We start from the raw sequence: 19,673 nt of genomic DNA, 5'->3' as shown, positions 1-19,673 counted from the left end.
AAGTAGGTGCTTTAGACCACTGAGCCATCTCACCAGCCCCGACTTTCTTGCTATTTCTACCACATCATCAGTACTACTTCCACTGAAATCTGGAACCCAACAAAGTCATTCATTAGGAAGAGAGTCACCTCTTCCCAATTTCCTATTGTTGATATATGGACCTCCCCCCCATTAATCATAAATGTTCATAGTTTATTCTTTCTAGGTTTCAGTTCACTTAGATCTAAGAGGAATCACAACCTATGGGAGTTTATTGCCTTACAAAGTATGGTATATTTCTTAAATATTAAAACCTAAGCTGAGTGTGTTGCTGCATGTCTGTAATCCCAGCACTTGGGAAGCTGAGGCAGGAAAAACATTGTGAGTTCAAGGCCAGCCTGAAGTACATAGTAAAACCCTGCTCCAAAAGAACAAAACAAACAAACCTTGAAAGTCAAAAGTACTCCTTGATCAAAGAACTGAAGAAGGAATATTTTTAGCTAGCATGCAAGCAAATGTTGTTCTTCTGACATTGCCAGTCCTATGGATAACCCACTATTGTGGACTACTGGGCTATATTGGATTATTTTGCTGAATTCATGCACCTACAATATTTAAATGGCAATAGAATACCCATCTCTGACAAAACTAAACAAAAAAAAAAGGGGCTACAAGTGAAGAACCATTTTGTATCTGTATATACAAACTAGGATAGATATACAGCTACTTTCTCTTAATTCAATGAGAAGAAAGATTTGTACTAATAGTGTTTGGAAAGGATATCATGTCTACATCTTGTACTACGAATAACCACTACGAAGACAACAATATACAATGTATTAATTATTGAAACTGTCCTAACTAATCAGTTTTGAAACTGTCTCATTGCTATTTGTTTTTCAATAAAATTAATTTTAAAAACGAACTGCAAATCAAAAAAAAGAAAAGAAAATGTTGTTGTTACTGAACATCTCTATCAGAGCTCTTAGGTAAGCAGGTGTATTATCAGTGAGCAGTTCATATATATATATATATATATATATATATATACATTTTTTTTTTTTTTTTTTCAGAACTGGGGATTCAACTCAGGCATTTGCGCTTGCCAGGGAAGCGCTTATTCCACTGAGCCATCTCCCCGGCTTTTTTTTAGCAGTTAATATTTTGAAAGGAATCTTTTTTCTGAGCAGTGGGAGTCTCAACAGTAGGCTTAAAATATTCAGTAAACCATGTTGTAAACACATATACTGTCAAACTTTCTTGTTCCAAGTATAAACAGATCATACAGTAGATTTCAGTATACATCTTGAGGACCCCAGGAACAGTAAATGAGCATGGGGTATGTTAGGAGTATGAGAGAACACTGTTTTATACAGCCACTTTCATCAGTTATTTAAACAAGGTCTTCTGGGTAACTTGCTGCAGGTGCTGTATTAACATGTACTGCCTCACCTTGCATTTTAATATTAGACATGGCTTCTTCTCTTAAACCTCATGAACTAGTACCTTCGGACTTGATTTTTTTTGAAACAGAGTCTTACTGTGTACTTAGGCTGGCCTTGAACTCATATAATCCAGGCTGTCTTCCACCTCACAGTAGTCCTGCTTCAGCCTCCTGAGTGTACCACCACACCTGGCTGCTTTTAGGTTTTGCTTATGCAACTTTCTTTCAAAATTCTATAAAAGCTTTGAGCCTTTATAGAATTAAAGAGAATATAGGACTTTCTGTGGAGTAGTCTTTGGCTTAAGAAAATGTTTGGATTTTATCTTCTGTTCAGACCACTCACACTTTCTCCGTATCATGGCTTTATTTTTATTTTTTCTCACTCTTCATATGTTCACTGGAATAGAATGTTTAATTTTCTTTGTACTGACAATCTGGTTAATTGGCCCAAGAGAGCTAGCTTCCAGTCCATTTCAGCCAGATAAATCTTTCTGACAAAGCTTAATCACTTGGAGCTTTTGATTTAAAAGGAGTAGCATCACTTCTCATTCAAACATTTAAGAGGCCACTGTAGGATTATTGGCTTGCTTGATTTCAGTATTGTTATATCTCAGGAAATAGAGGCCTATGAGAACTTACCACATCTCAGAACGAATTTTTGCCACTTATTATTATAGGGTTTATGGCCCATCAGTCTTAGCCAAAACACTACTCCTTGTCCTCAAGTATCTGTTTCTGTATTTCTTTTCCACTAATGTACTAATCCTAACATCATTGGCTCTGAAGTCAACTTGTAGATAACCACAGAGGCCACTCACCTGCAAAGCCCAGACCTTAGGACCTGCAGCAAGTCTTCTATCCCACACACTGGTGCTAATCTTCAAGACGACAAGATGAACACTTCCTTCAAGAAACTTAGTTTAGCTTAGTAACGAGACATAACAGATACATATTCAGGTAGTTTTATAAGGAAAATGTTTTGAGAGTTTGTAGGTTTGGTAACCATTGTGTAAGATTTAAAACCATAAAGTAAACGTTATTATTTATGTCTTCCTGATGAGAAAAACTAAGGCTCAGAGTTGAGTATTCTGCCTTTAACATCTATGGCCTGAATCACAACAAGTCTTTTAAACTCATACAGATAAGAATCAGCAACAGGGTTTGCCTGTGGATAATGAAACAGGAATAAATGATACCAGAGTTTGGATGATGTAATTAAGGCAATGATGGCCTCATCAACATTATGAGAGGAGCACAAGGCAAAACATAAATAAGAGGGAAAATCTATCAATTTTAGGCATCCTGGGTTTTTGGTCCCATTGGGAGGGACAACTAATATTTAAATAAGTCAGACTGGATATGAAAAGCATTTCTGTATAGGGAAACCTGAGTGGCCTGAAAGTATGAGAGGATATCTAACCTTATTAGAATTCATAGACACAAAGGCTAAAAATACGAGACAGCCTTTCCTACCTACTAGACTGGCACAGGTGAACGTCCCTAATCTCAACATTTGAAATGCTTCAGAATCTGAAATGTTGTGATCATCATGTTCCTCAAAACTTCGTATTTGGGAACATTACAGATTTCTGGGTTAGAAATGCCTAACTGGTACAATATATGGAAATACTCCAAAATTAGAAATAAACCAAACCACTTCAGGTGCAAAGCATGTCATATGAAAGATATGCAACCTGTACACTGTGAGAATGTTGTAGAATAAAAATTCTTACATAATGCTAGTTGTAGAATTATTATTTATTCATATATTTGGTACAGAATCTCCAGTGGCTGGCGCACTCAGGTCCTTGTACTTGCCAGGCAGGCACTTAAGTCGACTGAGCTATCTCCCCAGCCCAATGTAGAATTATTAATACATAATATATTACATTTTCATATGCCCAATTACTCATTTTTAGTTAGTTGCCACAGAGAAACTCTGGCATAGGGCCAGCCAGACAGCTCAGCAGATTAAAGCACCTGCTTAGGCAGATGCAGGGGCCACGGTTTAATCCCCAGTGTGCTGTACCAGCCCTGCCCCCAGGGCACACTGAGATTGTGATTGAGACTGGGTATAGTGGTGCATGCCTATAATCACAGTGCTTGGGAGGCTGAAAACAGGAGGGTCACTAGGAGTCCAATCTACATAGTGAGACCCTGTACTAAAAAAAAAAAAAAAAAAAAACAAACTCTGGCATAACATGGAAGAATATTCATTATAGTGGTGTCTGTAAAAGTGAAAAAAAATTTAATGTTTTAAAATAGGAAATCAGGGGTTGGTGAGATGGCTCAGTGGTCTAAAGCACCTACTTAGAACAAGCTTAGCAAAGCACAGGGACCGCGGTTCGATCCCCCAGCACCACATGCCAGCCAGCCCCGCCCCCCAGTGGGCTGAGCTGGCCACACACACACGCACACACACATATAAATAAATAAATTTTAAAAAATAAAAAATAAAATAAAATAGGAAATCAGGGGCCAGGGAGATGGCTCAGTAGAATAAGTGCGTCCCTGGCAAGTGCAAGGGCCTAAGTTCAATCCCCAGTTCCACAATGAATAATAATAATAATAATAATAATAATAATAATAAATAGGAAATCAGGGCCAGGGAGATAGCTCAGTAGAATAAGTACTTGCGTGGCAAGCGCAAGGTCCTGAGTTCAATCCCTGGTACCTCAAAAATAAATAAATAAAATAGTACATCAGAGTATGCAGGGCTAGAGGTCTAGCGGTAGAATGCCTGCCTATCATGTGTGAACTTTAGGTTTGATCCCTAGCAGCACACAATCAACCAACCAACCAAGTTCCCAACAAAACATGGTATACATTTCACTGTTGTTTTAAAAAATTTAAGCATTAACTGTTCCTTTCAATAGACCAGTAGAAATCAGCTGTATAATTGTCCCAGCTATCCTATGTATATACAATTTTTTTTTCCCTTTTTTCTCCTCTCCTTTCCCTCCTCCCAGTTGTTCCTTCCCTTTGAGCAGTTTCTCTCCTTTTCACAGTGTCTGTGGTAAATTTTGGATTTTATTTACTCTTTCAGGTTCTCACACTTAGGGAGACAACACAATGTTTACACATGTGCATCTGATTTATTTCACTTATGAGTACGGTCTCTAATTGCATCCATTTACCTATCAAAGCCTCGAGTTTATCTTTTTTATAGCTGAGTAATACTTCACTATATAAAAATATCACATATCCATCTGGCTGTTTGTAATCTTTGTAATATCTTTTAGAGTAAGGAGGCAAATGTATGGAAAGTACTATACTATTTGAGAGTTCTGTAAGCCATTCTAGCAAATTAACCCAACCAGCAAAGGGCATTATGACTATGCCAACTTATAATCTTTTGGTCTAAAGTAAAAGTTACAACTCTGGGCTTGTGACCATTATTTGTAGTGCTGGCAATGTTATGTGTCTGAGTCTTTAAATCTGTTGGATCTGCTAGGTGGGGTGCACACACCTGTAATCCCAGCATTTGGGAGTCTGAGGCAGGATTGCTGTGAATTTGAGGCCAGTGTAGGCTACAAAGTAAATTCAAGGCCAGCCTGAATCTCATCTCAAGACAAACAAACAAAAACCTGTAGGATCTGATGCTATCTCCAAGTAGATACTATATGTCAAAGTTGAATTAAATCATAGCACAGCCAACTGGTCACTACTGGAAAATTATGGACTTGTGGGTAGCAGATCTGGAGAATGGCACATGGCCAAGTGAGTTTGAGTGTGAATGCTGAGTGTAAGAAGAAAAATGTTGCTATCATTACTAACAGAAAAGAAAATAGCTTGCCAGGTATGGTGGTACATACCTGTAATCGACCTACTCAGGCAGTTGAGGCAGGCCAAAAGTTTAAGGCCACCACGGGCAACTTTGCAGGACCACGTCTTAAAATTTAAAAATTAAAAATTTGTTTATTTTATTTTTGGTACCAGGGATTGAACTCAGGACCCTGTACTTGCCAGGCAGGCACTTACGCCACTGAGCTATCTCCCTGGCTGAAACATAAAAAAGATTAAAAAGAGTGGGAGTGTAGCTCTGGAGCAGAGAGAGCACTTGCTTTGCATAAATGAGGTCCTAGGTTCAATTCCCAAAACTGCACCTAAAAAAAAAAGACAAAACTGCAAAGCAGGGACAGACATAATATTAATCATGGTTGGAGAGTACTGGGAAGCCATAAGAAGAAAATGGTCTTAGGCTATGTAGATAACTGAAAAGAGTCTGGTTATAAGAGACAGAAGTAATTTAAACCTTAGATTAGGATGATCTGGGAGTTATAGGGGGACGAGTGGAATAACAGTTCCTCAACAAGGTTCAGGAATTTTCTCAGTACCAGGGCTGTCTATTTCAGGCATCCTTCCAACACTGCCTCTAGCCACAGCGCTTTCTTGCTTCCCATGTGCCAGTGGTTACTTGTTGGTCAGTCCACTAAATGTATTTTATTTATTTATTTTATTTATTTTTTTAATTTATTTGTGTGTGTATGTGTGTGTTTGTGTGTGGCCAGCTCAGCCTGCCTGGGGGCGGGGCTGGCTGGCATGTGGTGCTGGGGGATTGAACCGCGGTCCATGTGCTTTTCTAAGCTTGTTCTAAGTAGGTGCTTTAGACCACTGAGCCATCTCACCAGCCCCACTAAATGTATTTTAAAATGAAGCTTTGTGTTCAGTCATGAAATGTTTGTGTGTACAAAACATTTTTCTTCAGTTTGATTTTCAAATAACCAACTTTTCTGTTTTTCTTTCAATTTCTACTCTATAGTCATACCTCACTTCATTAATTTAATTTTTTCCTAAATACTGGTTTCATTTCTCTTGTTTTACTGGTCCCAAGTTCCTGATCTGTGGCTTTAAGAAGGGTTTCTTAGCTTGTTTTTTCTTTTCTTTTTCCTTATGTGAGCTAGATAGCCCCATGGGGGGGGAGGGGTTGCAGAGACGGCTATTGGCCAACTACCCATTCTCCAAGTCAGATTTGCCAAACCTTTGTTAAGTATAATAAAGCCCTCTGGGCATATTTTTTTTTTAATGATTACTTTTCCTTTTCCCCTGCTCAAAGCACAGAGAATTTTTCTCCCATTTTCATTTTGAGAATCAAATCTTCTAGAAGTAAAACTCACAGAGGTGTGGGATCCTCTGGGCCTGCCCTCCCAGGAGAGTTTTAACCCTCAAGCTAGTCCACACTCAGCTCTCAGCAATTTATTGATTATGGTCTTAAGTATTCCTATCCAAACAGCTTCCTGTTCTGGTAAACTATGACATTCCATATTCACCTGTTTCTCAAGATTTTGTGATAGTAGTCTGATCTGTGATCTCAACCCTTTGATAGATCTTAAAAAAAAAAAAAAAGTTGCTGAGGTCTGGCAAGATAGCTCAGCAGCCTAAAGCACCTGCTTAGGCAAGTGCAGGGACCATGGTTCGATTCCTGGCACCACATGCCGCACCAAAGGAGTCTTTGTTGCTGTAAATTCTTTCAAATTCTTTACATGTCAGAATGGGCTCACTCTAACTTTAGGCAATCTGAGTATATTAGTTTGCCATTTAGTTCTTTTATTTGCACCTATAGCACTTAATATGGTAGACATCTTTTAGGCAGTTAATTCTCTAAGTGATTTTTTAACCTTTAGAAAATTAAGTTACTTAATAAATTAAGTAAACCTACAGGACATAAAAATCAATATATAAAAGTCATTATTCACTAACACCAAACTACATATTCATAAAATGAATCAGGACAACAATGTAATTTTAAGAAATAAGCAAACTTAAGAATAAAACTTAACCAAGGATGTGAAGACCTAGATATTCAAAACCATGGAACATTAACATTCATATCAAGTAATCTAAAGATTCTGTATAATACCTACCAAAATTTCAATGATAATCAAAGCATCCAATAACATTTTTCACATAAACAGAAGAAAAAAATCCTAAAGTTTGTATGGAACAGACCTTTGGCTTTCAAATAAAGCAATCTTGAAGGAAATAAAAACAAAAACATTGTGGATATCATGCTCCCTGATTTCAGAATATGCCACAATAAAAACAACATTGTAATGGCATAAAGAAATATATATATATATACTTTTTTTTTTTTGGCATAACTGGGGATTGAACTCAGGCCCTTGTGCTTGCCAGGGAAGCGCTTATTCCACTGAGCCCTCTCCTGGCCCAGAAATATATATACCAAGGGAACAATGGAACAGAATGGAGAGCTCAGAAATCTGTGCATTTATAGTAGTTGATCTTCCAACAAAGGTGCTAAAAATATACAATGGGGAAAGGATAGTCTCTTCAATAATGGGGTTGAGAAAATAGGATACTCACATAGGGAAATAAATGAAACTTGTCACACACCCTATACAAAAATCAAACTCAAAATAAATTAAAGATTTAAATATGACCTGCGGGCTGGGGAGATAGCTCAGTAGAATAAGCACTTGCCTGGCAAGTGCAGGGTCCTGAGTTCAATCCATGGTACCAAAAAAAAAAAAAAAAAGAAAAGAAAGAAACTTCCATAAACAGGACCTGAAACTATAAAACATAAGACAAAAGACAAAAAATAAGACAAAATTTTTTTTTAAAAATCTGTGACACTGGTCAACTATGACTTCATCAAACTGTTTCTGAACAGTAAAAGAAACAACAAAATTGAAAGACAGTCTATGGAATGGGAGAAAATATGCCGAAACCATATATCTACTAAAGAGTTAATATCTAAAATATGTAAACAAAACTCAACAGCAAGAAATAAAATAACTAAAAACTGGACAAAGGATCTGAATAGGTATTTCTTTTTTTTTCTTTTTTTTGGCGGTACCAGGGATTGAACTCAGGACCTTGCACTTATTCTACGGTGCTATCTCCTTGGCCCCTGAATAGGTATTTCTTAAAAGAAAACACACAAATCACCAACAAATTTATTACCTTGTATCTGTTAGAATGGCTATTAACAAAAAGACAAAAATGCTGACAAAAACATGGACAACAGGAAAGCACTGCTCACTGTGGGTAGGCATGTAAATTAGTACAACTGTTGCAAAGAACACTGTGGAGAGCCCACCAAAAATTAAAATTAGAATCAACATATGTTCCAGCAATCCCACTTTTGTGTATTCATCCATAAAAAATTAAATCAAATATGTCAAAAAGATGCCTGCACACCTGTGCTCATTGCTGGAGTCTGCACAATAGCTAAAACCACTGATGAACAAATGGAAAAGGGAAATGTGATATATGTTAGTGTTTAAGCACACAATGAGAGTATTAACTCAGACTTAAAAAGAAGAAAAGCATATAATTTGTGACATTATGAATGAACCTGGAGTTCGTTAAGTTAAACAGTCCAGGCACAGGATGACAAATACTTAACTATGCATGGTGTCACACACTTGTAATTTCAGTAATTAGGAGGCTGGGGCAGAAAAATAATGATATCTGACTATGAGACCAAGCTTAGGATACAAAGCAAGTCTGAGGCCATCCTGGACTACTTATCTCCAAAACAAACACATAAAAAAATGATAAATACTGTATGATCTCATTTTATATAGACAGTATTAAAAAGAAAAACCTATGGATGCAGAGAATAGAATAATGGTTCCTAGGGGCGAGGAGATAGAGGCGAAAGAAAGGAATGAAAAATTCCTGGCCAAAAGGTATAAAGTTACAGTGAGGATGAATGAGTAATTCTTGAGATCTACTACATTGCTGACTATAGTGAACAATAACATACACTGGATAACTACCCCCCAAAATATAAGCAAAAGAACCTGTCCAAAAAAAGTGAAATTAAAAAAAAAAAAAAAAAACAAAGTGAAATTACTTAATGGTAACACAATACAAGATGGCTTTAAAAGAATACTGCTTTAAGTTTTAAACTATTTTAAAAACTGGATTATTTAGTACTAGAGTTCTGATTAAATATTACAGATAAAATCTGAGCAAAGGCAAAGTCAAAACTACCAACTGATACAAAACTAAATAATAATTATTTAGGAGGAACAATCATTAAGAATCTCTGGACTTGAAGCAAAAATTAACCTTAACCATTTAGTATGATCCTGACTTACAGATAAAAGAGAATGTTAATATGTGGCTTAGAAAAAGCAAGCATAAAATAATCAGTTAAAATTCACTCATTCAACAAGTATTTATAAAATGTTAGTCAAATGCCAGGTAGCATGTCAAATATTCTTTGATACTCAATTCTATAAAAGCTCCTTCATTTGTCTGTTGCTTTCTAGCTTTTAAACCTAGACAGAGATGAGGCATCTCCAAACCCAAAGAACTCAATGTGCTAACCCACTTTAAAAATACATAAGGGCCAATGAGATAGCTCAAGGGGCTGGTGAGATAGCTCAGCGGACTAAGTGCCTGCTTAGGCAAGTGCAGGAACCAGGATTGGATCCCCCAGCACCACATGGCGCCCCGGCCCATCCCCTGGACACATTGAGCTGGCCACTGAGACCAGATGAAACAGGAGGATCACTATGGGTTTCAGCTGTGTAGTGAGACCCTGTACCAAATGCATTTAAAAACAACAACCAAAAAAAAAAAAAAAAAAAAAGAAAAAAAACCACCAAATGTAACATGCATATTTCCTTAGAGCTTAAAAAGCATACATAGGAGTGATAAGTTGACTGGATTATAGCTAAACTATAAAGTAAACAAGTCTGTGCTTTATCTTGCCATCAGGAGAACTGATGGTTTCTAAAAAAGTGACAAAATGATTTATGCTTCAAAAAATAATTTCTATAGCAACCAGCTTGAAAATGAGAAGACAACGCTGGAAAATAACAGAAAGTTACAGTAAAACATGTTAGTAGTATTGACTAAATAAATTATAACATAGCCAAACTATGAAATACCATGCAACATAAAAGAATAAGTCTTTTTATATACAGCCATAAAAAGATCGAAGACACAAAGTTTTGGGGTTGTTTGTTTTCTGAGACAGGGTCTCATAATGCAGTTCAGCCTGGCCTTGAACTATGTAGCTTAGTCTGGCCTCAGATTCATTTCAAACATCCTGCCTTGGCCTCGCACGTGCTGGGATTAGAGCATACTGCAATATACCTGACACACACTAAGTTTTTAAATACTGAGTTAAACACCATGTATATATTACCCTTTATACTGAGCATTCACATTATACATTTTCTATAATTATGTATATGCATATTCAAATGTGTGGGAAAAAAATCTAAGAATAGAATAAACCAGTAACAGTCCCTGAAGGTTGTAGCTAAAGATATTCTTAATTATATCTGTAATATTTCATTTTTATATTTGTAAAGGAAAATGTACTTCCTTATAGATTTTATAATTGAAAACCAATTCTAAGGATCAAAGGAGACAATCACAAAGGCTTTGCTTCATGCAGTGATAGTGAAGAAACAGAGCAGCTGCATACAGAAGAAGACAAACCTGGTGGGATCCACTTCAAAGCTAACGTGCTGCCAGTCAGAGGATGTGATAACAATTCGTAATAGAGGATCCAGGAGTTTTTGTAGGTAGGTAGCACCATAGACCTAAAACAGATGCACAATGAGGACTTATGCCAATTTCATACATCTTGTATGTAAAAGTCTAACCTGCTCTCCATGTTCTGTACATTAATTACTGGTTGACAATCTCCACCACACACGCACACAGGAATAATACAAACCTTGAAACAGAACGTCATTATTTTACTCGCCAAGCTGTTGCCTCTAAAAAGAGTCTGCATGGAGTCTGCCAATTCTACTTCCTTAGAAAACATGTTCCAGAGTAGCTGGTACAGTAAATGCCGAGAATCGAACAGAGTAACCAGAACTCGAGCTAGTTCATCCTAAGAATAAAGCCAAATTTTATTAGTGTCAATAATTTTGAAGTGTAAGTTAGTTCTTGACAAAAGGGAAAGAAAGCTGACAACAAACTGCTAAGCTGGGGCAAATGGTGACTGATTAATATTTTCAATGGAACTTATTTCTTTTATAAAGTGTCTATGAAGGTGTCTATGTAAGTATACAGTAGCTGTCAATTCTAAGTATTAACTGGTGAAAGTATAACAGAGATACAGGCATTATCAGGAAGAAAAAAAAAATACCTTCAGGGATTCAGCTCAAATTATATTACAAAAAAAAAAAAAAAAAAAAAAAAAAGAACTGGATTATTTTCTTAAAAATCACTGGGGAAATGAGACTTTGTTGATCAGAAGTATTCTACACTCTCCATACCATCAGGGGAAGAGAGTAAATATGGACTAGACAAAGAAAAAACAACAAAAATAGAAAAACTGTGAGGTTTTTGACAAAATCAAGAACAAAAACGCTGGGCATGAGGTACATGCCTATAATCTCAGCAGGTTGAAGCAGGAGAATCACAGTAAGTTCAAGGCCAACCAGAAGTACATAGTGAGTTCTAGGCCAGCTTGAACTACGTATCAAGACCCTATCTCAGAAAGACAAAAGAAAAAAAAAAAAAAACCAAAAGGATCTTGCCATGGCACTCTGAACTAAGAGAACTGCCAGACTTACAAAGTTAACAAGATGGGAATGAGTGCCGAAATTCCCATTTTTAAAATATTTTATAACTTGATATTTTCATGTTAATTTTGATGTAGTCATACTGCTGTGGTTTGTGTAAAACCCCCCCCCCCCCCCAAGCCTCATGCAGTCTTGGGGCAGCTTCTGGAGTCTGTGACTGATTACTGTGGGTGTGGATGCTGCACCTGCCCTGGGGCAGGTAATTTGCATTTCAGTGTCAGGAGGAAAGAGAAGCTAGCTGCTGCTCCTCCTCCTTTTGCACTCTTGTTCTTTGCAGCCACAAGGAAAGGTTGCTCTTTGCCTTGTGCCAGGCTGCTTTGGAGCCAGCTGAGTATGGCCTGAAACCTCCAGTAACTGTGAGCTAAATGAACCTTTCTTTCCTTCATTTTGAGTGTCGGTTATTTGTCCCAGCAATGAAGAGTAACTAAGACACACACGTAAAACATCATATTAGCATAGAAAAAATACATACATGTTTGAGATGCGTTAAATGTCATAGAGTTAACACTTTAGTTATGCTTTATTTTCATTTTTCTTTTTATGCATAACTACATTTCAACACAGGCTATATATGTTGCTCTCATATATATATATATAGAGAGAGAAAGTGTGTGTGCAATAGTGTTGTACACTTTGAAAATTCAAGCTATCTAGTAAATATATAAATAGTTTTGCAAGCCAAGGCTGGTGTTTAGTGCCCTGAGACAATGTGAAAATGAAAAACACAAAGTGGAGGCCCCATAAATATCCCATATAACTTAAGCTGGAAACTTTCCACATGAAGGCTTTCTCCTAGTATGTTTGATATTTAAATACACTGCTTTGCTTCTTTCATTTATTATTTTAAAAACTTACAATTCTTTGTAGTAAAGTTTTTGGTATACTCAAGAAACTGATCTCATAGCAAATCACTGTTTAGCCACAGGTTGAGAAAAGTAGCTATAAAACAGTGGCTTAACAAAGGCCAGAATGATGGCCCTCTAAACCTGAAATAAACCTAGGTATACAATGTGTTACATGAGTAAAGGAAAATACTCAATAATCCTAACAATAATATAATAATCTAGAAGCAAAAAAAAAAAAAAAAAATGGTAGCACATGCCTATAATCTCAGCACTCAGGAGGCTGAGGCAGGGGGACATCTATGAATTTAAGACTGGCCTGGACTGCATAGCAAAACCCTATCTTAAAGGAGAAAAAAAATCCAATATTCTGTTCTGTTTCCTATAGTTACTTAATATAAATTTGACAAAATACTAAAATGCCATCCTCCATTATGAAATAAAATTTTAAGGACTTAGTTACAAAATAGTAACTTTTTAGATTACTCTGCTAGATACTTTTTCTACTGTAATCCCTACCCCTAAACTTTAAAAACTTTAAGCAAATGAATTTAGTATCATTAAAGTGTTACTTTGTATTTTGTCCTACTTTAGATATAAGAGATTTGGCCTAAAATTCTTTCTCATAATAAAGTCATTTAAGAGCCAAGCACTTGCCCATTGCGAATGAAGCTCTCAATTCAACCCTCAGTTTAAAACAAAAAAATCGTTCAATACAAAACTCATTAGAGTTACAGTAAACAAATAAAATGAATCAAAGCTTATGGGACTTTTTTGTGTTGTTGGGAACTGAAAAAGTTCAAAAGAATTGAAAACAGTGAACGTTAAGAATGGTGAAAACTATGCCATTAAATAGCAGGCAGGGGTCAAGCACGGGGGCACACATCTGTAATCCCAGCCGTTGGAAGGCTGAGGGAAGAGAATCACCAGGAGTCTGAGTCCAACCTGAGCTACATAGTGAGGTCAAGGGCAGCCTAAATTACATTGTGAAATCCTATCTAAAACACCCAAAAAATTAGCTGAGTCTAGTAGCGCATACCTGCAATCTCAACCCTTGCAGGAGGATCACTGTGAGGCCAGCCTGGACCACTGAGTTCAAGGCTGGCCAGAATATATGGCATGGCCCTGCCTCATAAAAAGAAAGAAAAGGGGAGGGGAAGGGAGAGGAGAGGAGAAAAAAGAAAACAAGAAAAATACTGCAAGAATCTTGGCTAATGAGCCCCCAGATTACCAGTCCAGGTTTGCAGTTCCACATACAATCTTTAGCAGATACTAGAAAGTGAGAAAGACCAGAAAACACTGAGGAATACAAAGAAGCACATCAGCTGGGAGTATAGCTCAGCAGCACAGGGCCTGACTGGCAAGTATGAGGTCCTGAGTTCCATTCCCAGCACAAAAAAAAAAAAAAAAAAAAAAAAAAAGCAAAGAAGCACATCATAGGATTCAGTGAAGATGGAAGCCTGAACGTTTTCTGCACAGGTTATTTTCTGCATTAAATTCCAATGTTTATTTACAATTCATTATTTTCTGACCACTGTTGCCTTCAAGTAGCATTAGAATGTGGTTTTTAAAAATGTAACTGCATGTATTTTCCTTTGTGTAATAGTGTATCAAAGAAGTTCATCTAATAAAATTGTTTATTTCATACATGAAAAAATTGTCAATAATTTGGGAGTATTACTAATTTAGAGGTATAAAATTTCTATTATTCAAGATGAATGCTTTCAATAGAACTATTTCGTGCTTATAGCTAGCAATACTATATTGTACAATACATTAAGAGAAATGCTCATGTTAAATGCTCTTACTAAAGACAAGACAAATGAAATCAAACCAATTAGAGAAGTATTTTAGACAGCAGCATCAAAGTAGCAAGGGTGCTTTAATATAGAAAATTATGATAAATTTGAGGAACACAAAATGTGGCTTAAATTGGATGAACAAGAAGAAAATCTGAGGGCATAATGTTGTTGATGAGGCAGGACCCAAATCAGGTACAGCTTTGTAGGACAAGATAAAGAATATGAATTATGGTAGCCTGGTAGTCCATGCCCATAATCCCAGTGCTCTGGGAGGCTGGGGGAGAAGGATGAAAGCTCAAACCCAGTTAGGTAACTCAGCAACTTAGTGAGAACCTATCTCAAAATGAAAAATTAAAACAGGTAAGAATATAGCTCCATGGAAAAGCCCTGGGTCAATTCCCAGTACTATCCCCCTCCTGCAATCTGAATTTAACTTTAAGTATGAGAAATATTACTGTACACTTTAAAAAAAAAAACAAAACAGGGTCTTATGGGCAAAGCCACACATTTATTTGTACAAGATGGGTAAGGCAATGATCCTGAGAATCTTCAGAAAGTTTTTGAAGCTAGCAGTTAATTGGCAGGATTCTCACCCTGACTAAATATATATGCTGATACCTGTGAACTAAGCAACTGCATTGAAGATGGCAAAGTGCAATAGTAAGGTTATGCTTGGAGTGCCTGTCATTCTGGTCTTATAAATACGTGCTGCTTGTCATGACACGCCTGATGCTGCTGTTTTCTCTCTTGGGTAGATGTTTGTTTAAAATTGAAGGGGATTATGAAGGAAGGCAGGAGACAGGAAAAAGGGTATTGTGGGACTGTCCTGCTACAATGCTGTATTGGTTAGATTTCTAACCTTGTGTGTAAAAATATGTAATTAAAAATTAAAAATTTTTAAAAATATATATAAAAAATAAAAAACAGGGTCTTACTATGCAGTTCAGGCTGGCCTTGAGCTCACTCTGTGGCCCAGGCTGGTTTCTACCTCACAAAGATCCTCCTGCCTCAGCATCTGAGTGCTGGGATTATAGGTGTGCATCACCACGCCCAACTCCCTACAGACTTTTTAAAAGAGCAACAAATCAAGGGGCAATTAGAGATTACTTTATTAGTCATAATTTACTATTATCTAAGTCATCTTTGGTAGAATATAAACCAAATAACTTGGGCTAGAGATGTAGCTCAGTGGTAAAGCACTTGTTCAGCATGCATGATGCCCTGGGATCAATCTTCAGCACTGAAGAAGAAACAACGAAAAGAAAATCATTGCCCTAGGGCAACTTAAAAACTATAAACCAAATGGCTTTTTAACATGAGAAGGAAAAAAAATTCTTCTCAAAATTTTAGCAAATATTAAGAATGATATGATTTTAGGAGAAAAAAAAAGGCTTTTAATCATTTATTTATTTGGTACAGGGTCTCACTATGCAGCTCAGACTTATAGTGATTCTCCTATCTCAGCCTTCCTAGCACTGGGATTACAGGTGTGCGCCACCACGCCCAATTTTTGAAGCTGGCAAAGCATGCCTGGGGTTCTGGGGATTGAACCCAGGTCCTTGTGCTTGCCAGGCAGGTGCTTAGATCACCAAGCTATCTCCCCAGCCCTAGAAAAAATTTTAAGAGAAGTCAAACAGCCATATGTATCTTCAGTGTTTAAAGCAAGCAATAGCATACTTTCAAGTGCAAATAGTTTTTAAATTAAAAAATACAATTGTATAAGGCTTTATAAAGGATAGCAAACTGGAGGCAGTAAACAGGCACAACAAATCATGGATTCCAGTTCTAGCATTACTAACAACTACAGGGCAGGGGAGATAGCTCAGTAGCACAAGCACCTGCCTGGCCAGTGCAAGGTCCCAAGTTTGACCCATGGCACTGAAAAAAAAAAAAAAAAAAAAAGTACAGTCTAACGATCTTATCTAATGTACAGAAACACCAACTCAAATGGCTTATAGTTCTTTTCAAATCAGTGCATTTCATTGGGGTGCCGTGAGACAAAAAAATTTGTAAGTGCCAGGAGTGCCAACCACTGCCCCACAGCTGAAAACCATTCAACTCAATGCACTAAGTTTTTTCCAGCTCTTAAATCTTACTAATCCAGCCAATAAACACTAACTGAACAAGGACGTGAAAGCATATGTTACGTGCTGGGCAGGCACTCCTCTTCCCTACTTGCCTAATACACTTACCCACTGAGAACAAGGGACCACACTGGCCAGAGCCATAGCTATAGGAAGTTCTCCCTGATCCCCCATCATCGTGACCAGCTCCACAAGTCTCTCAAACCGATCTGCTAACACCGTTTCTGCAAGTGTGTCAAACTCCGTTCCTTGTTGAAGGATTTTGGTCAGCACTTCCATGAATGTAGCTCTTGTCTGGAGATCCTTGTGATAACCTAACCCTAGTAGAAAAGACAGGCAAATTTACTAACTCGGCCTTGCTTAAGTTATTTCTCCTTGTGTTACATGCCAACTCTCTAGATTTTACATGCTTCAAGTACTTCTCATTTAGTCTCACCTATAGAGTGCATGAGGCCACTGTCCACATTAGCATTCAGTAAGTTTGACATTGCAAGGACTGTGCAGTGCCTCAGAGATGCCAATCTTCTAGACATGCCACGTTTCCTGCCACCTGTTTGTGCATTTTCATCTTCAACTTCACTACAATCATTCAAAAGGTTCATGAATAAGGTGAAGTACCTATGAAATACAAAGAATGGCTATTAAGGAGTAAGGTCACAACAACCAGAAAGCTCACCAGACATTCTGAAATAACCACATGCACGTCACAGGAGTGGCCCTAGGTACTTGCTTTTTTCCAGTCTTGGGGTACTCAGTGAGGACCCCAGTATACATCACATAAGCATGAAAAAGATGCAATTTTTCCTAGTAAGGGTATCACTTTTAATTTTAGCATATAAAATTAGTGACCCACCAGTTTAGTTAATGACATTTTAAGTGACTTAATGAAGCAATCTGGGTTTTATTACAACTAAAATTTCACTGATTACGTCTTTTTTTTAAAAAAACCACAATACGCCGTTGTGATCCCATCTTGGACTTGTTTCTTCATTAGGTGGGCATATTTTATGAGATAGTAGTACTACCTACTATAATTCTAAATATAATCAGCTGTTCTATTTACATTTGTTTGTGGGGGTAATTTTTGTTTTGTTTTGCATTTTTGAAAGCTGAAATTTACTTAAGAAATAACTGTGATTTGGCTTCCATCAGTTCCACACCATCTCCTTCCTCGGGCTGCAGCGGAAGACCAGCGAGAAGTGAAACTACTGCTTCCATGCTTGCCTGGTCCAAATCTCTAAAGAAAAATAATTTAGATACTATGAATCTTCAGTTTCTTCTACTCAACATGCCCCTTACATAGACTCTAAGCACTATTTCATTAAATGAATTATTAGCACAACCTAAGCAATCTCAGGAAATACACAGACCCCTGAATATAAAAATCATTTCAAATCAAGAACATGATAGTAACTTTCTGTAAAGTAATCTTGGCATGATAATTACCTTAAAACTATGGGAGTATAGCTCAGGAACAGACTGCCTGCTTAGCACACTTGAATCCTGGGTTTGATCCCCAGAACAAGTCAATCAATCAAAAGCATATAAAATCAAGGGCTGGCAAGCCAGCTCAGCGGACTAAGCATCTGCTTAGGCAAGCAGAGGGACCAAGGTTCGATCCCTGGCACTACATGCAGGGCCAGCCCCAACCCTCAGGCCCACTGAGGAGGCCCCTGAGATGGGGCGTGGTAGCCCATGACTGTAATCCCACAGCTGGGGAGGCTGGAAACAGGAGGATCACCAGAGTGCAAGCTGCATAGTAAGCCCCTGTATCAAATACATTTTTTAAAAAGTACATATAGGGGCAGGTGGGGAGATAGCTCAGTGGGATAAGTGCTTGCCCAGCAAGTGCAAGGTCCTGAGTTCAATCCCTGGTACCACCAAAAAAATAAATAAATAAATAAAAAATAAAAAAATACATACAAAGTAGGCATGGCCAAAAATCTTATATAAACGCTTATTATGCAGCTCTTTTTTTTTTTTAAATGAATTTAGGACAGGATGTATAAGGTGTACAGGGTCTCACTATATAGATCGGACTCGTAGTGATTCTCCTGTTTTCAGCCTCCCAAGCGCTGGGATTACAGGTGTGCTCCACCACGCCCTGTCTCAATTGTTGTGTCAGGGTGCCCTGAGGTAGGGATCAGCTCAGCACACCAGGGAATCAAACCTGGGCTGCTGCCCTCTACCAAAGCAGGCGCTTTAGTCTGCTGAGCTATCTGGCCAGCCCCATTGTTCATTTTTTGATATGCCATTAATTATAAATATATCATTAAAGCAATTACTTCTGAGAAAGACTTCACAATTAATACTAAATTATGGAGTCTTAAATAATAATACTTATTATTTATGGGGATTAAATAATACTTATACCTTTATCCAATCATAAAATACAGTCTAAGAGACTTTATGCACCTTCTTTCCCGGTAACTGCAAACTATCCTTAAATTGACCATATTAATCCCAAATATTACTTTCTCACATTTATTTTTGCTATGTTTTTCAGTTAAAAAGGACATAGTAATGGGGACAGGGAAATAGTTCAGTAGCACATGCACCTGCCTGGTAAGCACAAGGTCCTGAGTTTGATCCCCAGTACAAACAAAAAAGTAGTAATAAAGACTAGCATCTTTGCTCATCACGGTGCTACGCGTTACTTGGAATGCTAAGGCAAAAGGATCAGGTCTGAAAATTTAAAGCCGGCCTGAGCAACAATGTGGGACCCTATTTCAAAATAAAAACATAAAAAGGGCTGGTGACACAGTTTAGTGGCACTGTGCTTGATTAGTATGTCTAAGGGCCTGGGTTTAATACCCAGTACCACAATCAAACCAATCAACCAACCAACCAACCACCCAACCACCCAACCAACAAAAGCTTACCACCTACAAAACTACACAGGAAATATACTTACGATAGCTATAATGAAAGTTTTAGTGCCTAACATAAAAGCTGGTATTAATTAAAAGTCATTCTCTGTCTCTCTCTCTCTCTCT

At 37.5% G+C, this 19,673-nt stretch overlaps 1 protein-coding gene across 6 annotated transcripts in view; it reads right to left on the bottom strand.

The window, feature by feature from the left end:
* Positions 1-19,673, bottom strand: part of Nf1 (neurofibromin 1) — a 307,973-nt gene that overhangs the window by 154,286 nt on the left and 134,014 nt on the right. For all 6 annotated transcript variants that reach the window (XR_002821949.1, XM_004635435.2, XM_023719976.1 and 3 more), the window contains 5 exons: positions 17,798-17,914; positions 17,114-17,295; positions 16,786-16,997; positions 11,091-11,252; positions 10,850-10,953 (listed from right to left, as the gene is read on the bottom strand). Coding sequence is in view for 5 of the 6 variants with exons in the window: in XM_004635435.2 (XP_004635492.1) it covers positions 10,850-10,953; positions 11,091-11,252; positions 16,786-16,997; positions 17,114-17,295; positions 17,798-17,914 (777 nt within the window). In the remaining variant the exon portion in view is untranslated. The remainder of the gene's footprint in view (positions 1-10,849; positions 10,954-11,090; positions 11,253-16,785; positions 16,998-17,113; positions 17,296-17,797; positions 17,915-19,673) is intronic.

This window comes from Octodon degus, unplaced genomic scaffold (assembly GCF_000260255.1).
Source record: "Octodon degus isolate 3935 unplaced genomic scaffold, OctDeg1.0 scaffold00072, whole genome shotgun sequence".
In the NCBI taxonomy this organism is placed as follows: Eukaryota; Metazoa; Chordata; class Mammalia; order Rodentia; family Octodontidae; genus Octodon; species Octodon degus.
The sequence above is the reverse complement of the archived record's forward strand: the minus strand, read 5'-3'. Positions and strand labels throughout refer to the sequence as shown.